Source organism: Myxocyprinus asiaticus, chromosome 18 (genome assembly GCF_019703515.2).
Source record: "Myxocyprinus asiaticus isolate MX2 ecotype Aquarium Trade chromosome 18, UBuf_Myxa_2, whole genome shotgun sequence".
Lineage (NCBI taxonomy): Eukaryota > Metazoa > Chordata > Actinopteri > Cypriniformes > Catostomidae > Myxocyprinus > Myxocyprinus asiaticus.
This window is the reverse complement of record NC_059361.1, coordinates 26,452,043-26,465,946: the sequence shown is the minus strand read 5'-3', so window position 1 is coordinate 26,465,946 and position 13,904 is coordinate 26,452,043. Positions and strand designations below refer to the sequence as shown.

Below are 13,904 nucleotides of genomic sequence, written 5' to 3'. Positions count from 1 at the left end.
ACTCAGTTTCAGGTTTTTAAATTTTTTTTTTTATTAAAGCCGGTTCTATAAGAACCAGCTGTTGATTCCAATTTAATTTATTTTTATTTGTATAGCACTTTTCACAATACACATAGTTTGAAAGCAGCTTTACAGACAATCATGCTGTAATGTGTGTAATGTCTTAAAGTCCTCATTGAGCAGTTTCATTTGAAAACGTGATTGAACATTATGCCTTAAAAATGATTTGTCTTTAGGCCCCAGTGAGCAAGCCAAAGGTGACTGTGGCAAGGAACCCAAAATTCCACAAGATGTTAGTGGAGGAAAAAAACCTTGGGAGAAACCAGGGTCAGCTGGGGGAGCCAGTTCCCCTCTGGCTAACCCTAATTCAGTGACTTGTTCCAAAACTGAATACCTGCTATGGTGTACCCCTCCTCACACACAGATTACATCCAGTGGGCAGAGAATTTTTATTTTTTTTTTAAACCTTTTTTAACAAATTTTTTAATTTTGGAATTGAGGGAAATACAAGACAAAGACTTGGCAAAGTGTTCATGAATTGTTCAGAAGCTTTTGTACAAAGATGATTTACATGTTCATGAGAGAGATTGCTAACGTGCTCTCAATTAATGTCCCAATGCAGCTTCAACTGTGGAGAAAATTGGCATGATCCAGTAAAGTGTAAGGTATGTTCAGGCCATATCTTTGATGTTTAAAGCCGGCTAGAATTGCACAAAGGGGGTGTGAGTGTTTAAATCTATCGAGCAATATTTTTGTCATTGTATGTTTATTCTCAGCAATGGCTTGTGTTTTTCATATGTTAGCACAGTTTTGGTTGTTACTGTGTTTCTTGCAACAAACATGGATCATACTTTTCATAACTTCACCCTTATTTAATTTCTCCTCGTTATGTGAACTTTGAAAGCCTACATGAAGGTTCTGACTAAATGTAGGCACTGAGTTGTTTTTTCAGTAGAAGAACTCCTCAGTTCCAATGCCATGCTTGATCTGATAATGGACTTCTGTTCTGAAGTATACAAAGGATAGCACTTAAAACTAATGCACATGTTAAATGTAGAAATTGCTGTGGAAAGGTGGGGGGGGTTCAAATCTGGAAATGGTATGGCAAGTGTTTTTCTGTCTGAACAAAGAAAGTGAACAGACTGCCACCTCTCCTACTCTCAGCATCAAGAGGCTCTTCAGAGACTTGCCTTGTTGGCAAAAACAAAGGAAGCATCTAGTCCCTTGTGCTTCTCATATGGGGATTACAATCATTTTCCACTCAGAGGAAACATTTAACCCTTCATAAGTGTTGCCACAATTTCCTGCTCTTGTAAAAGCTGTTTTGATCTAATATTCCATAGCATGAATCCATCACTTGTTCACTCAAAATGGAAAATTCTCATCAAGTCATCATTTACTCACCCTCATGTTGTTGCAAACCTTTATTACTTTTTTCTGTGGAACACAAATGGAGATGTTAGACAGAATGTTGACCTTAGTCACCATTCACTTTCGTTACATCTTTTTTCATTCATTGAAAGTGAATGGTGACTGAATAATGACGTAATTTTCATTTTCGGATGAACCGTCCCTTTAATTATCCTGATTATCCTGATATTGTTAGAAGAATAATGTCCTTTGGCCTTATTTTCCCTTTCCTTTTCAGTGGCTCAGGAAATGGATTAAGAAATGTGACGATGACAGCGAGACATCAAACTGGATTGCTGCAAATACAAAGGTCAGTAGTTTGGCTTTGATGTTGGCAATCTTTCCCATCATGATGATCCAGAGAGATAATAGCCATGTAATGTGACAGGAATGTCCGAAATGCCACGTCACTATAGAGAAAGACGGTGGCTGCAACCACATGGTATGTCGGAACCAGAACTGCAAAGCAGAATTCTGCTGGGTTTGCCTGGGTCCCTGGGAGCCACATGGATCTGCTTGGTAAGTACAGATCCTTTGCTAACCTCAACTCGACTCTCTTCCCCAATGAGCTTTCAAGTCTGACAGTAACATTAATACTGAATTCATTCTGTTTGATTTGTTTGATTGTTTTAGGCAGTAAGGCATCAAAATGCATTCCTGTTTGGCCTTTACTTTAGAAACGCTCCTGCCAACGCTCCTGTCTTTGGACTTTACAGCTTGAGTCCTGATTTAATGTGGGTTGCCAATTAATCATAATGCTGGACAGATTCTGGAGGGAATATGGTTATATAGATACAAATTTTTTGTTTTAAATATTTGTGTAATTAGTGGATCTCAAAGAGCTACATATTGCTAGAGCGGTGTGGGAGACTGCCCAAAAACTCTGAAACCTCATTCAACTTATAGTTAACTTATTACAGCCTGGCATGTTGATGATACTTGTGAGAGCCGATGAAGTTTGTTAGCAGTTTCTTCTCCTCTTTCTTCTTATATGGCGTTGAGTGTTTACTGTGCATCTGCCATATGAACAAAGACACAAGTATCATTAACGGGACAGATTTTAAGGTGAAGGCAGATTTTCAATGAATAACAACATACATTTTGGTCTGTTCCTCACACAAAGCTGTCGTATGGTTTTAGAAGACTTGGATGCAAAAGATTAATTTTACTGTACTTTTTTGTCCTTTTTGGAGACAAAACAGTCACAATCCCCACCCTCTCATTCACAAAAGACATGTAGGTGTGGAATGGAATTTCATTTTTGGGTGAACTATAACTTCAATATTGCTTGTGTATTTATTTTTTATTTCAGTAGCAATTTTCTATAATTACAATGTTTTGTTTTTTTGGGGTATTTTTTAGGGATGCACTGAAATTTTGTCTGAAAGAGAAAAAAGCCCAAAAATTAAGACCAAAAATGTAAACAGAAACTGTTGTTTTAATATACCGGATTTAAAACTGACAGTCGCTTTGGATAAAAGCGTCTGCTAAATGACAGTGTAAATGTGAGTTGCGCACCGTGGCACTTCAGAATGTTGACGCTGTGCGTTTGCGGTATGTTCGTACTTTGTTGAAAATAAATAATTGTTTCTCATTTTAGTACGTGCTGTCGTCCACCAGAAACATCTGGTGTACGACCCCCCCCCCTTTAACTTACCCTGCCGTTCACACCTTACCAAAGTTGTCTTGAGAAATATGTCTGAAGAGACAAATACTGTTGTGCAACAAGCAGCCCTATTTATATCTGAAAAAATCCTGATATATATCGATAATCATCGGGAAAATCTTCCGATTATAGATGCGTGAAAAAGGCATCGATCTCAAGCCTAGTTATTACCACATTAATAAAGAGCATTTCCCGTGCTTGTGCCGATGTTGGGAGGCTGTTTTGTATACACACTAAACGCAGTGCTCAGATATCCTCCCCTACTGTTCAAGCCGCTCTACATCAGTGGTGTCAAACACATGGAAGTGTCCAATACAAGCCGCTTGACATCCCACACTTGCAGTCGAGCGCATACCCACAAATTCATGCTTTCCATCGAAAACTGGATCTGTGAGTGACACTGTCACTGAGAAACCCAGTTTATTTCCCCTCACTAACCTGCAATAATGAGAACATAAATGATGGACAGATAAAAGGAAACTATTAGAAATGGAAAATATGCATTTGTCCTTTGTATATTTGTAAGCACTTTATTATCACTTTGTGCTTATAAAGATGTGCCAAAAGTCCGTTTTTACATTTATAGAGTTTTGCAATATTTAAAAAATATTATCTAATATTTTAAAGTTGTTTGAGCCTAAATTTTATGGTAGTTTAATGTGTTTAAGTGAATATTAGAAATTATATTATTTATAATTATTATTATTTATAATACATATGTTAAATTATATTGTAATTATGTAATATAATGTAACATACTATTTAGAATTTATTTAATTAAATAAAGTTATTATTTTCGTTTTGCGGTGTGTCCAGAATTTTCAGTTTCAGCCAAGAAGTTTAATTTCGATCCATCACTAGTATTTCTTAGTAGCCATTTTCTATAATTACAATGTTTTTATTTTTTTTATTTTATTTTTTTATCCAAAAAATGTATTTTTCTTTCTTTAACATTTTTTAAAGAGCATTTTATCCATTATTCAGCAGTATTATATGCCCACATTCGGCAACAATACCGATGAGCATTTATAGAAAGACTACTCCAAACACATTAAATTACATTGCATATGATTGCTCCCTAAACTCAGATGACTAAAATGCTCCTCCTCTACCTTCTCCCAAGTCAGTGATTACATCCTTGATCAACAGGTCCCACTTTTACTCAAGAACTCACAGATTACCTTGCCCCTCCTCATTGTTCCAGATAGTTGTCTGTGCACTTCTTTTTACCCATCACATACAGATATCACTTAGGAAAACCTAGAGAGTGACACATTAAACTGGGGATCACCGAGATTCAGAAGTAGTATCCCAGTGATGAGGCCAGTGTGTATTTTCAATATGCCACCGAGTGTTTCACAGCATGTTTGGAAACAACTTCTGCTGATTGTTTTGAAGACATGTTTCTGATGATGACTGAGACATACAGGTGCATCTCAGTAAATTAGAATGTCGTGGAAAAGTTCATTTATTTCAGTAATTCAACTCAAATTGTGAAACTCGTGTATTAAATAAATTCAGTGCACACAGACTGAAGTAGTTTAAGTCTTTGGTTCTTTTAATTGTGATGATTTTGGCTCACGTTTAACAAAAACCCACCAATTCACTATCTCAAAAAATTAGAATATGGTGACATGCCAATCAGCTAATCAACTCAAAACACCTGCAAAGGTTTCCTGAGCCTTCAAAATGGTCTCTCAGTTTGGTTCACTAGGCTACACAATCATGGGGAAGACTGCTGATCTGACAGTTGTCCAGAAGACAATGATTGACACCCTTCACAAGGAGGGTAAGCCACAAACATTCATTGCCAAAGAAGCTGGCTGTTCACAGAGTGCTGTATCCAAGCATGTTAACAGAAAGTTGAGTGGAAGGAAAAAGTGTGGAAGAAAAAGATGCACAACCAACCGAGAGAACCGCAGCCTTATGAGGATTGTCAAGCAAAATCGATTCAAGAATTTGGGTGAACTTCACAAGGAATGGACTGAGGCTGGGGTCAAGGCATCAAGAGCCACCACACACAGACGTGTCAAGGAATTTGGCTACAGTTGTCGTATTCCTCGTGTTAAGCCACTCCTGAACCACAGACAACGTCAGAGGCGTCTTACCTGGGCTAAGGAGAAGAACTGGACTGTTGCCCAGTGGTCCAAAGTCCTCTTTTCAGATGAGAGCAAGTTTTGTATTTCATTTGGAGACCAAGGTCCTAGAGTCTGGAGGAAGGGTGGAGAAGCTCATAGCCCAAGTTGCTTGAAGTCCAGTGTTAAGTTTCCACAGTTTGTGATGATTTGGGGTGCAATGTCATCTGCTGGTGTTGGTCCATTGTGTTTTTTGAAAACCAAAGTCACTGCACCCGTTTACCAAGAAATTTTGGAGCACTTCATGCTTCCTTCTGCTGACCAGCTTTTTAAAGATGCTGATTTCATTTTCCAGCAGGATTTGGCACCTGCCCACACTGCCAAAAGCACCAAAAGTTGGTTAAATGACCATGGTGTTGGTGTGCTTGACTGGCCAGCAAACTCACCAGACCTGAACCCCATAGAGAATCTATGGGGTATTGTCAAGAGGAAAATGAGAAACAAGAGACCAAAAAATGCAGATGAGCTGAAGGCCACTGTCAAAGAAACCTGGGCTTCCATACCACCTCAGCAGTGCCACAAACTGATCACCTCCATGCCACGCCGAATTGAGGCAGTAATTAAAGCAAAAGGAGCCCCTACCAGGTATTGAGTACATATACAGTAAATGAACATACTTTCCAGAAGGCCAACAATTCACTAAAAATGTTTTTTTATTGGTCTTATGATGTATTCTAATTTTTTGAGATAGTGAATTGGTGGGTTTTTGTTAAATGTGAGCCAAAATCATCACAATTAAAAGAACCAAAGACTTAAACTACTTCAGTCTGTGTGCATTGAATTTATTTAATACACGAGTTTCACAATTTGAGTTGAATTACTGAAATAAATGAACTTTTCCACGACATTCTAATTTATTGAGATGCACCTGTAAATAGCAAATAAAACTAATACTTGGAATATGTTTTTAACCAAAGGTACAACTGTAATCGCTATAACGAGGATGATGCCAAGGCAGCAAGGGATGCTCAAGAGGTAAATAATATCAATAAGGGTTTCCACAGTCATGGAAAAACTGGAAATATTAGAGAATTCTAAAATTGTGATTTCCAGGCTTGGAAGAACAATAGAAATTTCAATAGTGAATATATTGTTTTCTAGTTATTCGCAGCTTATTCACAGTTTAAAATATTTTAGGCTAGAAATTACTTTTTGTTAGTGTTATCACTATAAAATTATTTTTAAAAACCCTTATACTGTATTACAAATGACTGGGAAAGTTATGGAAATTCATTGGTCAAATTGTGGGAACCCTGATCAGTCCATTTGTGCTGGAATCCAAACATGTTAATTGTAGGCTTGTTATTAAACATTTGCACGATCGAGTGGTACAGTTGCCACGTTTAATTTTAATTTAAACATTATTTAAAGCTGAAGTATGTAATTTCTGTGCCACTAGTGCCACCAAACGGAATTGCAAAAATAAACATAGTTTTCAAAACAGCTTTCTGAATTCACTCTCCTTCTGCCGATGATCCAACAAACAGAAAGTCCCTCCCCAACTCATGCCATTGGTCGAGTCAATGTTATTGTCTCTCTTGTGATGGGTCATGGGTCAAAACAAACAGAGGAATTTTCATAGCGCCTCAGAGACGCAGTGTTTACAGTTCTCAAGAAAATTAACCTATAAATGGCTTGGGTATCCTAAGCTGGGATACGAGAAAATATTTGAACACAAAAAAGTTACATACTTCAGCTTTAATATTAATACATTTTAATATTACAATTATATAGTTTCCGACAAAGCAGTGTGTGATTGTGTGCATGTGATCGCTTGTATGTGATCTGCAGCGTTCCAGGGCAGCCCTGCAGAGGTACCTGTTCTACTGTAACCGCTACATGAACCACATGCAGAGCTTGCGCTTCGAGCACAAGCTGTACGCACAGGTCAAGCAGAAGATGGAGGAGATGCAGCAGCACAACATGTCATGGATCGAGGTGCAGTTCCTGAAGAAAGCCGTGGACGTGCTGTGCCAGTGCCGCTCCACGCTCATGTTCACCTACGTCTTTGCGTTCTACCTCAAGAAGAACAACCAGTCCATTATCTTCGAGGTAAACAGGAGATTATAGCCACTTTTCCACTATCCGGCCTTTGCGAGCCAGGGCTATCAACTGGCCAGCTGGGGCCAATAGCCTCGGACCTCGAGCCACAAGACCAAAATCGATATGCGTTCCCACCATCGGGCCAATAACTCAGCAGCGTTATCCGAAATCCGCCTTTAATATGCCGATGCTGTACCAACGTCACACACCCCGCCCATTTCACAAGCAAGAGGGTAGCTCAAGCTGAGGTATCATGTTATCTAGAATATCGAGTTTATATCGAATGTAAACAGCAAGATAAGTTAGTGTTGACATCTCATTGACTGTAACTGCCATGATATCCCAAGTGGTCCCTCCACTAACAGCGGGACAATGTCCCAGCAGACCATCTATGAAAGTTCACCGAACCATAGAAAGTAATTTCTTTGGGCACCGCTTTGTTCATTAGGCATTTTAACGGATTTGTACTGTGCCTGCATTTATTTAATTTTTTTCCGGAACATGTACCGTTGTGCGCTGGATACACATCCTGGGAATTTCTGCGAAACTCCGCCTTTGACTTTTAACCCGCCTCAATCTCCAGTTGACCTAGGGTAATTGCTGGGCCAAAGGCACGCTGAAGCCCTAGAAGTGCCAGTGGGAATGCAACTGGCCCTGGCACGCACTAGCATGCCTTCATTTGGCCCGATAGTGGAAAAGCGGCGAATGAGAGTAAACTTTGATACCTGTGATTGCCTGCATGTCATCAGCTTTGATATAGGTCTTGGATGGTGTTATTAAACATGGGAAATCTGTAGCTTTAAATGTTGGTTGGTTTGTGTGTTTGTGTCCAGAATAACCAGGCAGATCTGGAGAATGCCACTGAGGTGCTGTCTGGATACCTGGAACGAGACATCTCGCAGGATTCTTTGCAGGACATTAAGCAGAAAGTACAAGATAAATACAGGCAAGTATACATGTGCGCTGTTATTTGTGAAGAGCAACACTACATCCATGAATCAACATGAACATATCATTGGCATAATATATATTGAAGTCTGATGACACTTAAACCAGGGGATTTAAAACTCTTTTTATGCCAAAGACCCCAAATATGATGATTCCCTGGTAAATTACCCCCTTCCTAAAGTATAAAGTCAGCTATATGTTGTCATCCCATTTGCGGAGATTGTTATAATGAACAGATCCATTTACTGTATACTGTGTGTGATAAATAATTACCATTCATTTGTCATTGTATTTAAGACGAAAATATGTACTTTTTTTGTTATGTAAAGCTAATCTTTTTTTTCCCCACAAAATATCGGATTTTGTTTTCTTTACCCAACATCAGAATATTAGAAAAACACTTACAGTTCAATAAAAAGTTATTTATATAGTACTCTTCACAATAAATATTGTTCCAAAGCCTCTTTTCAGAAAATAGTTCCATACAACCAGTGATGATGGAAAAACTTAAAGGAATTGTTCACAAACTCACAATTCTCTAATTTACTCAACATCTTGCCATCCAAGAAGTTTATGGCTTTCTTTCATCTGCAGAACACAAAGATTTTTAGAAGAATATCTCAGCACTGTTGGCCCTTACAATGTAAGTGAATGGTGACCAGATCTTTTGAAGCTCCAAAAATCACATAAAGGCAGCATAAAAGTAATCCAGTGGTTCAATCCATATCTTCAGAAGAGATATGATTGGTGTGGGTGAGAATCAATATTTAAGTCTTTTTTTATTTTATTTTTTACTATAAATCTCCACTTTTACTTTCAAATGCTTTCCACATTTTGAAAGTGAAATTGAAATTGGAGATTTGTAGTAAAAAATTACTTAAATATTGATCTGTTTCTCTCCCACAGGTCTGGTCACCATTCACATGCATTGTATGGACCTACAGCGTTGATATATTCTCCTAAAAATCTTTGTATTCTGCAGACAAAAGAGAGTCATACACATCTGGGATGGCATGACTGAGTAAATGATGAAAGAATTTTAATTTTTGGGAGAACTATCCATTGCTCCCCATGGTCATGGACAACCTGAAATATCAGGGAATTTGAAAATGTACATTTCTAGGCCTGGAAAACTGTATAGATTTGGTTTTTATTTCTTTTTGAAAATCCAATGATAATTGTATGATATTTTTGACTTGGTGTAATGTAGTAAATAGAGATGCGTTGTTTCATTTTTAAATTTTGACATGCACAAATTAGACTTGGTTTGAATTGGCGCTTAGTGCTTGTGATGCTCTTGTGCGCAGATACTGTGAGAGCAGACGAAGAGTGCTGCTGCAACACGTACATGAAGGCTATGACAAAGACCTGTGGGAGTACATCGAGGATTGAGGCTACACCTCCACACCACAGACTCTTGGAGAGAAACTCCACCCACTAGAGTGCTGATGCAAAGAAAACGGAGCAGCACAGAACCTCTGCTGCCCCCTCTCTTGCAAACCACCCTGCATTGCATAATTTTTCCAGTCTTTTGTTTCATGAAAAGCATAAAGAGTAAATTATATTTAAATAAAAAAGTTAGAATATTAAAAATAAAATATTACATGTACAACAGTATTGTTAGCAACGTGAAGCGCAGGACTGAGAAATCCAACAAAAAGACAAAATATTTTTATTTTGCTTGCACTGTAAAATCTTGCCCTTGAAAATCTTTTCCCTGCTTTTCAATTTTGTTTGTGGTCGTGTTCTCTTTGACTTTATTTTATATATTATCTTTGTGTGCGTGCGCACGTGCGTGTATGGAAAAACTTTTTTTTTTTTTTTCAAAATGGCTTTAATAATTCTGACCGTGTCTGCCGTGTGTGGCGAGATCTGTGTTTGGGTTGCTGAATGTTGATTGTAAGGAGGTTACTTTTGGGTTTCAAACGTTGATATAAACACAAAAAGAAAAAAAGACAACAAATTGGTATTTTTTAATTTGTAAATAATGCATATGCATGGAAGTTAAAGAGTACGAGTGGCAGGTGTTTTCATCATTTTTAAAAGATATTTATCTTTACAAATATTCAGAAACAATGTATATTTGCTGTGTAGATTGAGTGTCTTTCCCTATCTTTTGTCGCCCCTTTTAGGAAGTTTGGACTTGACATATGCTTGATATAAGTATATATCAGTAGTCTGTGTCCATCCCTACACTCGTTTCCCTTGCTCTACAGGGACTGAGCAGGGCTGTAGTCTGCCAGATCAAGCAGAGCATGCCAAGGTGGCGCATTATGCCTACTATTAAGTCTAAAGTTGTGAGTGCTGCAGGCTTCATAGATGGAGGAAATGGGGCTAGAATAATTTCTGCTGCTTTAGAGTTCAAGCTTTTAAAGCAGGACAGTGGTTTCCTCTGCTCTGCCTCTTTCGCTGTCATCCTCCTCCTCTTAGATAGATTTAGTATCATAATATGATTTTTAAGAGTTGTATGAATACTTTCTGAGAGCCAACTTGAGTGACATTCACTCATATAGCCTTTTATATATTTTCATTGTCTCTCTGAAGTTCATTCTTCTTCCCAGACCCAGCTTGAGGTTGCACATAGATGAAATTGTACTGATAGGCCTTTTGAGCTGCTTTCTTGACAGCGTTTGTCAAGTGTTTCGATGGAGCCTTTGACAAACAGGGTTAGGCATTTTCCACATTATCAATTTTTGCACACCGCTGAACTAGTCTCTGCTGTGTCAGAGTGAGACTCCTCGTTGCTTTAATTCATTTTGTGTAAAATAACCACGCATTTGCACCTAAAATTGTTTTCAAAGGGCCGTTTGAGTCATGATATTGTTTGCAGGGAAAATATGGTGTAACCTTTGTACTATGACATTGAATTTGTGTACACTTTGTTCAAAACTGGACAAACTGTGTTTGCATACACCGTGACAGCCATTAAAGCACTGACTGTACTCTGCAGGGGTTCAGGGGTTAGACCCTGGTGGGACATGCACACAGTATTATTGCAGATCAAGTTGGAGTATCCAGACAACACCAAAGTGTCAATTTCTATCTGATGACTTTGTTTCCCAGTTTTTGGGCCAGGTGGAAGGCTGGAAGTTTGGCTCACAAATAATGACTTTTTTCTTTCACTTTTTTGGTATAATTCAGATGAAAATAAATGTACTAAAATGCATTCTCTTTTTTGGAATGCTGTCAATTAAGAGTTATTTTTTGTTTGCCTATTAATCTTTCTGCATTGTGTACTGACGATTGCAATTGGTTTTCATGTAAACTGAGTGCTGAGATGGTCTTCCAGGTAAACGTGCATTATTTGATGTTTAAAACATAGCTAGAGGTTTCATACAGGCATAATGCATAAAGAATATTTCGTAAGAACTCGTACAGTATGCAAAAAAAAAAAAAAAAAAATGGAATGGTTGTACTACCCTTGTGTGTGTGTAACTGTCCCCTTCAGACTGGTTTGCTTATCAGTTATGCCTATTTGATCATGTCTGGTAGTCCTTTAACATCCAAATGTAACATTTACAGTAACAATAAGCATCCAAAAACGTTTAATACTTTTCTACATTTGTCTTTATGCTATTACATTTTTTGATTTCCTATATACATAGTGTACAAATGTCTAAGAAATTAGTTGTTCGTTTTGAAGAAAAATATTAAAGTGCAAAATGTTGCAAGTATTCCTCTAGTTTGCATTTTTTCCCCCTTTATGTGGTTTTGTGCTTGTTAAAGCCCGTTTGGCTTATCTAGGTCTTTATTGCCTTGGCTCATTTGTTAGTAGCTACCAGTAGAATTTGTTTATATAAAACAGGATCTCATCCAAAGGATTATGCAGTCTACAAAAGAAGCTTACAGATGTTGTACGACACCACAAAGCATTTGAGACTCAATAGGAGAGCTTGGTATGATTTCTAAGTTTTTGTTGTAAATGTCCACAAGAGGGAGACAAATCTTAACTGATATGACAACACGCTTCTAAAAAAAGATTCAAAATAATCGGGGTAGAGTAGTAGGAAACAGCTTGTGGAGATGATCGAAATATAGGCTGACATGGTAAAAATAATATATATTTATAAGGAGAGCGCAACTTGATTTTAAAGATATTGATTTAACCACTGGTGTTTTATGAATTACTTTTATGCTGACTTTGGAGCTTCAAAGGCCTGATCACCATTCACCTAAATTGTATGAACCTACAGAGCTAGTAATCTTCTAAAAATCTTTGTGTTCAAAGTCATACACATCTGGGATGGCATGAGGGTGAGTAAATGCTGAAAGAATTTAAAATTTTTGGGTGAACTATCCCTTTAAAAACGATAATAGTTTCTGGTAAACGGATCCCCCGTGCACCCCTTTGAGAAAGACCAATTTGTGTCCCTTAGGAAATAGTTATTATTAGCCATAGAGATATTAATTATAAGCTAACCGGCACAGGCATATTTAAATGTTTTTGGTCACATATTCAAATAAAATCTATACAGAATAAACTAACATAAATAAGATAAAAAAACAAGGCACTTGACGAGGGTATATTTGAACAATGAGCCAAATATTTGTTTTCTTTTTATTAAATGCAGTTATAAAAAACAAACAAAAAAAAAACAAAAAAAAAAAAACAGTAAGACAAACATAAAACTCGTGACAGCAGCCGTTATAAAAAATAATTCTGTAAACAGTAAAACATATTACTTTATAGCATTCCTTATGATCCCAATCACTCAACTAGAATGTGGATTACTTGGAATGTTTAACTAGATGACGAACATGATACCTGCCAGTAATATTTGCCAAGGAGTTGTCATTATAAAAAGGGCCGAAGTTCACAATAACAACTGAAACACTTACACCAGAAACACAGGGGAAAGGGTTGAAATGGATCACACACAGCTTAGATACAGTCAATTAAGTTGATAATTATGAATCTAGAAGCTTGACTGATTCATAGGTCAATTACATTTAGATTCACATTTTGAAATAAAAAAATTTCAAGCGAAAAACAGAAACAGAGTTATACAAAAAAAACAACAAAAAAAAAACGTTAAAACATTAAAGGTATAGTTCAACCAGAAATTAAGGGTGTGTTCACACTTGTAGTTCGGTTCTCTTGGTCCGGACCAAAAAAGAAACTGATACATTTAATCCTGGTTCGCTTAGCGTTCACACTGACATTTTTAACACTGAACCTTAAGATATGAAACAAAAGGCATCAGGAAAAAGTCACAACCTGATTGGACAGCTTTTATGATGTATATTTTGCGGCGGAACTTGCCAAACATCCAAAACAATGCTGGCTGCTGGGCGAAATGCACTCGTTAGATATGTATATATGATGGTATTTTTACCAGCTCAGAACAAACGAAGAGCTAATAAAATGTGTAAAGGAGTCAAAACAGCACCAGGATTTCCTCCGTTGCACATACAAACAAAGATATGCTGCAAGGACGGCAGACGGCGGTTCTGACACCTGTTCCGAACTGTAATGGGCAACCTAGCTCCTATGATGAGAAGAACCAGGTATGCTTGAGGTCAGTATTAGGCAAATTACTTCCTGTTTCTGGTCCGTTTAGATTTGGTCCATGCTGCGTTCATATATCAATCAAACCATACCAGAGTTCGTTTGGAAGCGGACCGAGACCCACTATTCAGTTGGTCTCGGTCCGCTTGTTTGGTGTGCACCAAGGTTCGGATGGCAGCGTTCACACTTGTTC

General features: G+C 37.6%; 1 protein-coding gene across 2 annotated transcripts in view; it reads left to right on the top strand.

The window, feature by feature from the left end:
• The window catches only part of LOC127455998 (E3 ubiquitin-protein ligase arih1-like), a 28,599-nt gene extending 16,723 nt beyond the window's left edge, over window positions 1–11,876 (top strand). For both annotated transcript variants that reach the window (XM_051724260.1, XM_051724261.1), the window contains exons 9-15: window positions 623–665; window positions 1,649–1,720; window positions 1,799–1,929; window positions 6,129–6,186; window positions 7,003–7,263; window positions 8,088–8,200; window positions 9,510–11,876. In XM_051724260.1, coding sequence (XP_051580220.1) covers window positions 623–665; window positions 1,649–1,720; window positions 1,799–1,929; window positions 6,129–6,186; window positions 7,003–7,263; window positions 8,088–8,200; window positions 9,510–9,594 — 763 coding nt within the window. In that variant the 3' untranslated portion in view covers window positions 9,595–11,876. The remainder of the gene's footprint in view (window positions 1–622; window positions 666–1,648; window positions 1,721–1,798; window positions 1,930–6,128; window positions 6,187–7,002; window positions 7,264–8,087; window positions 8,201–9,509) is intronic.
• Window positions 11,877–13,904: the final 2,028 nt, after the last annotated feature.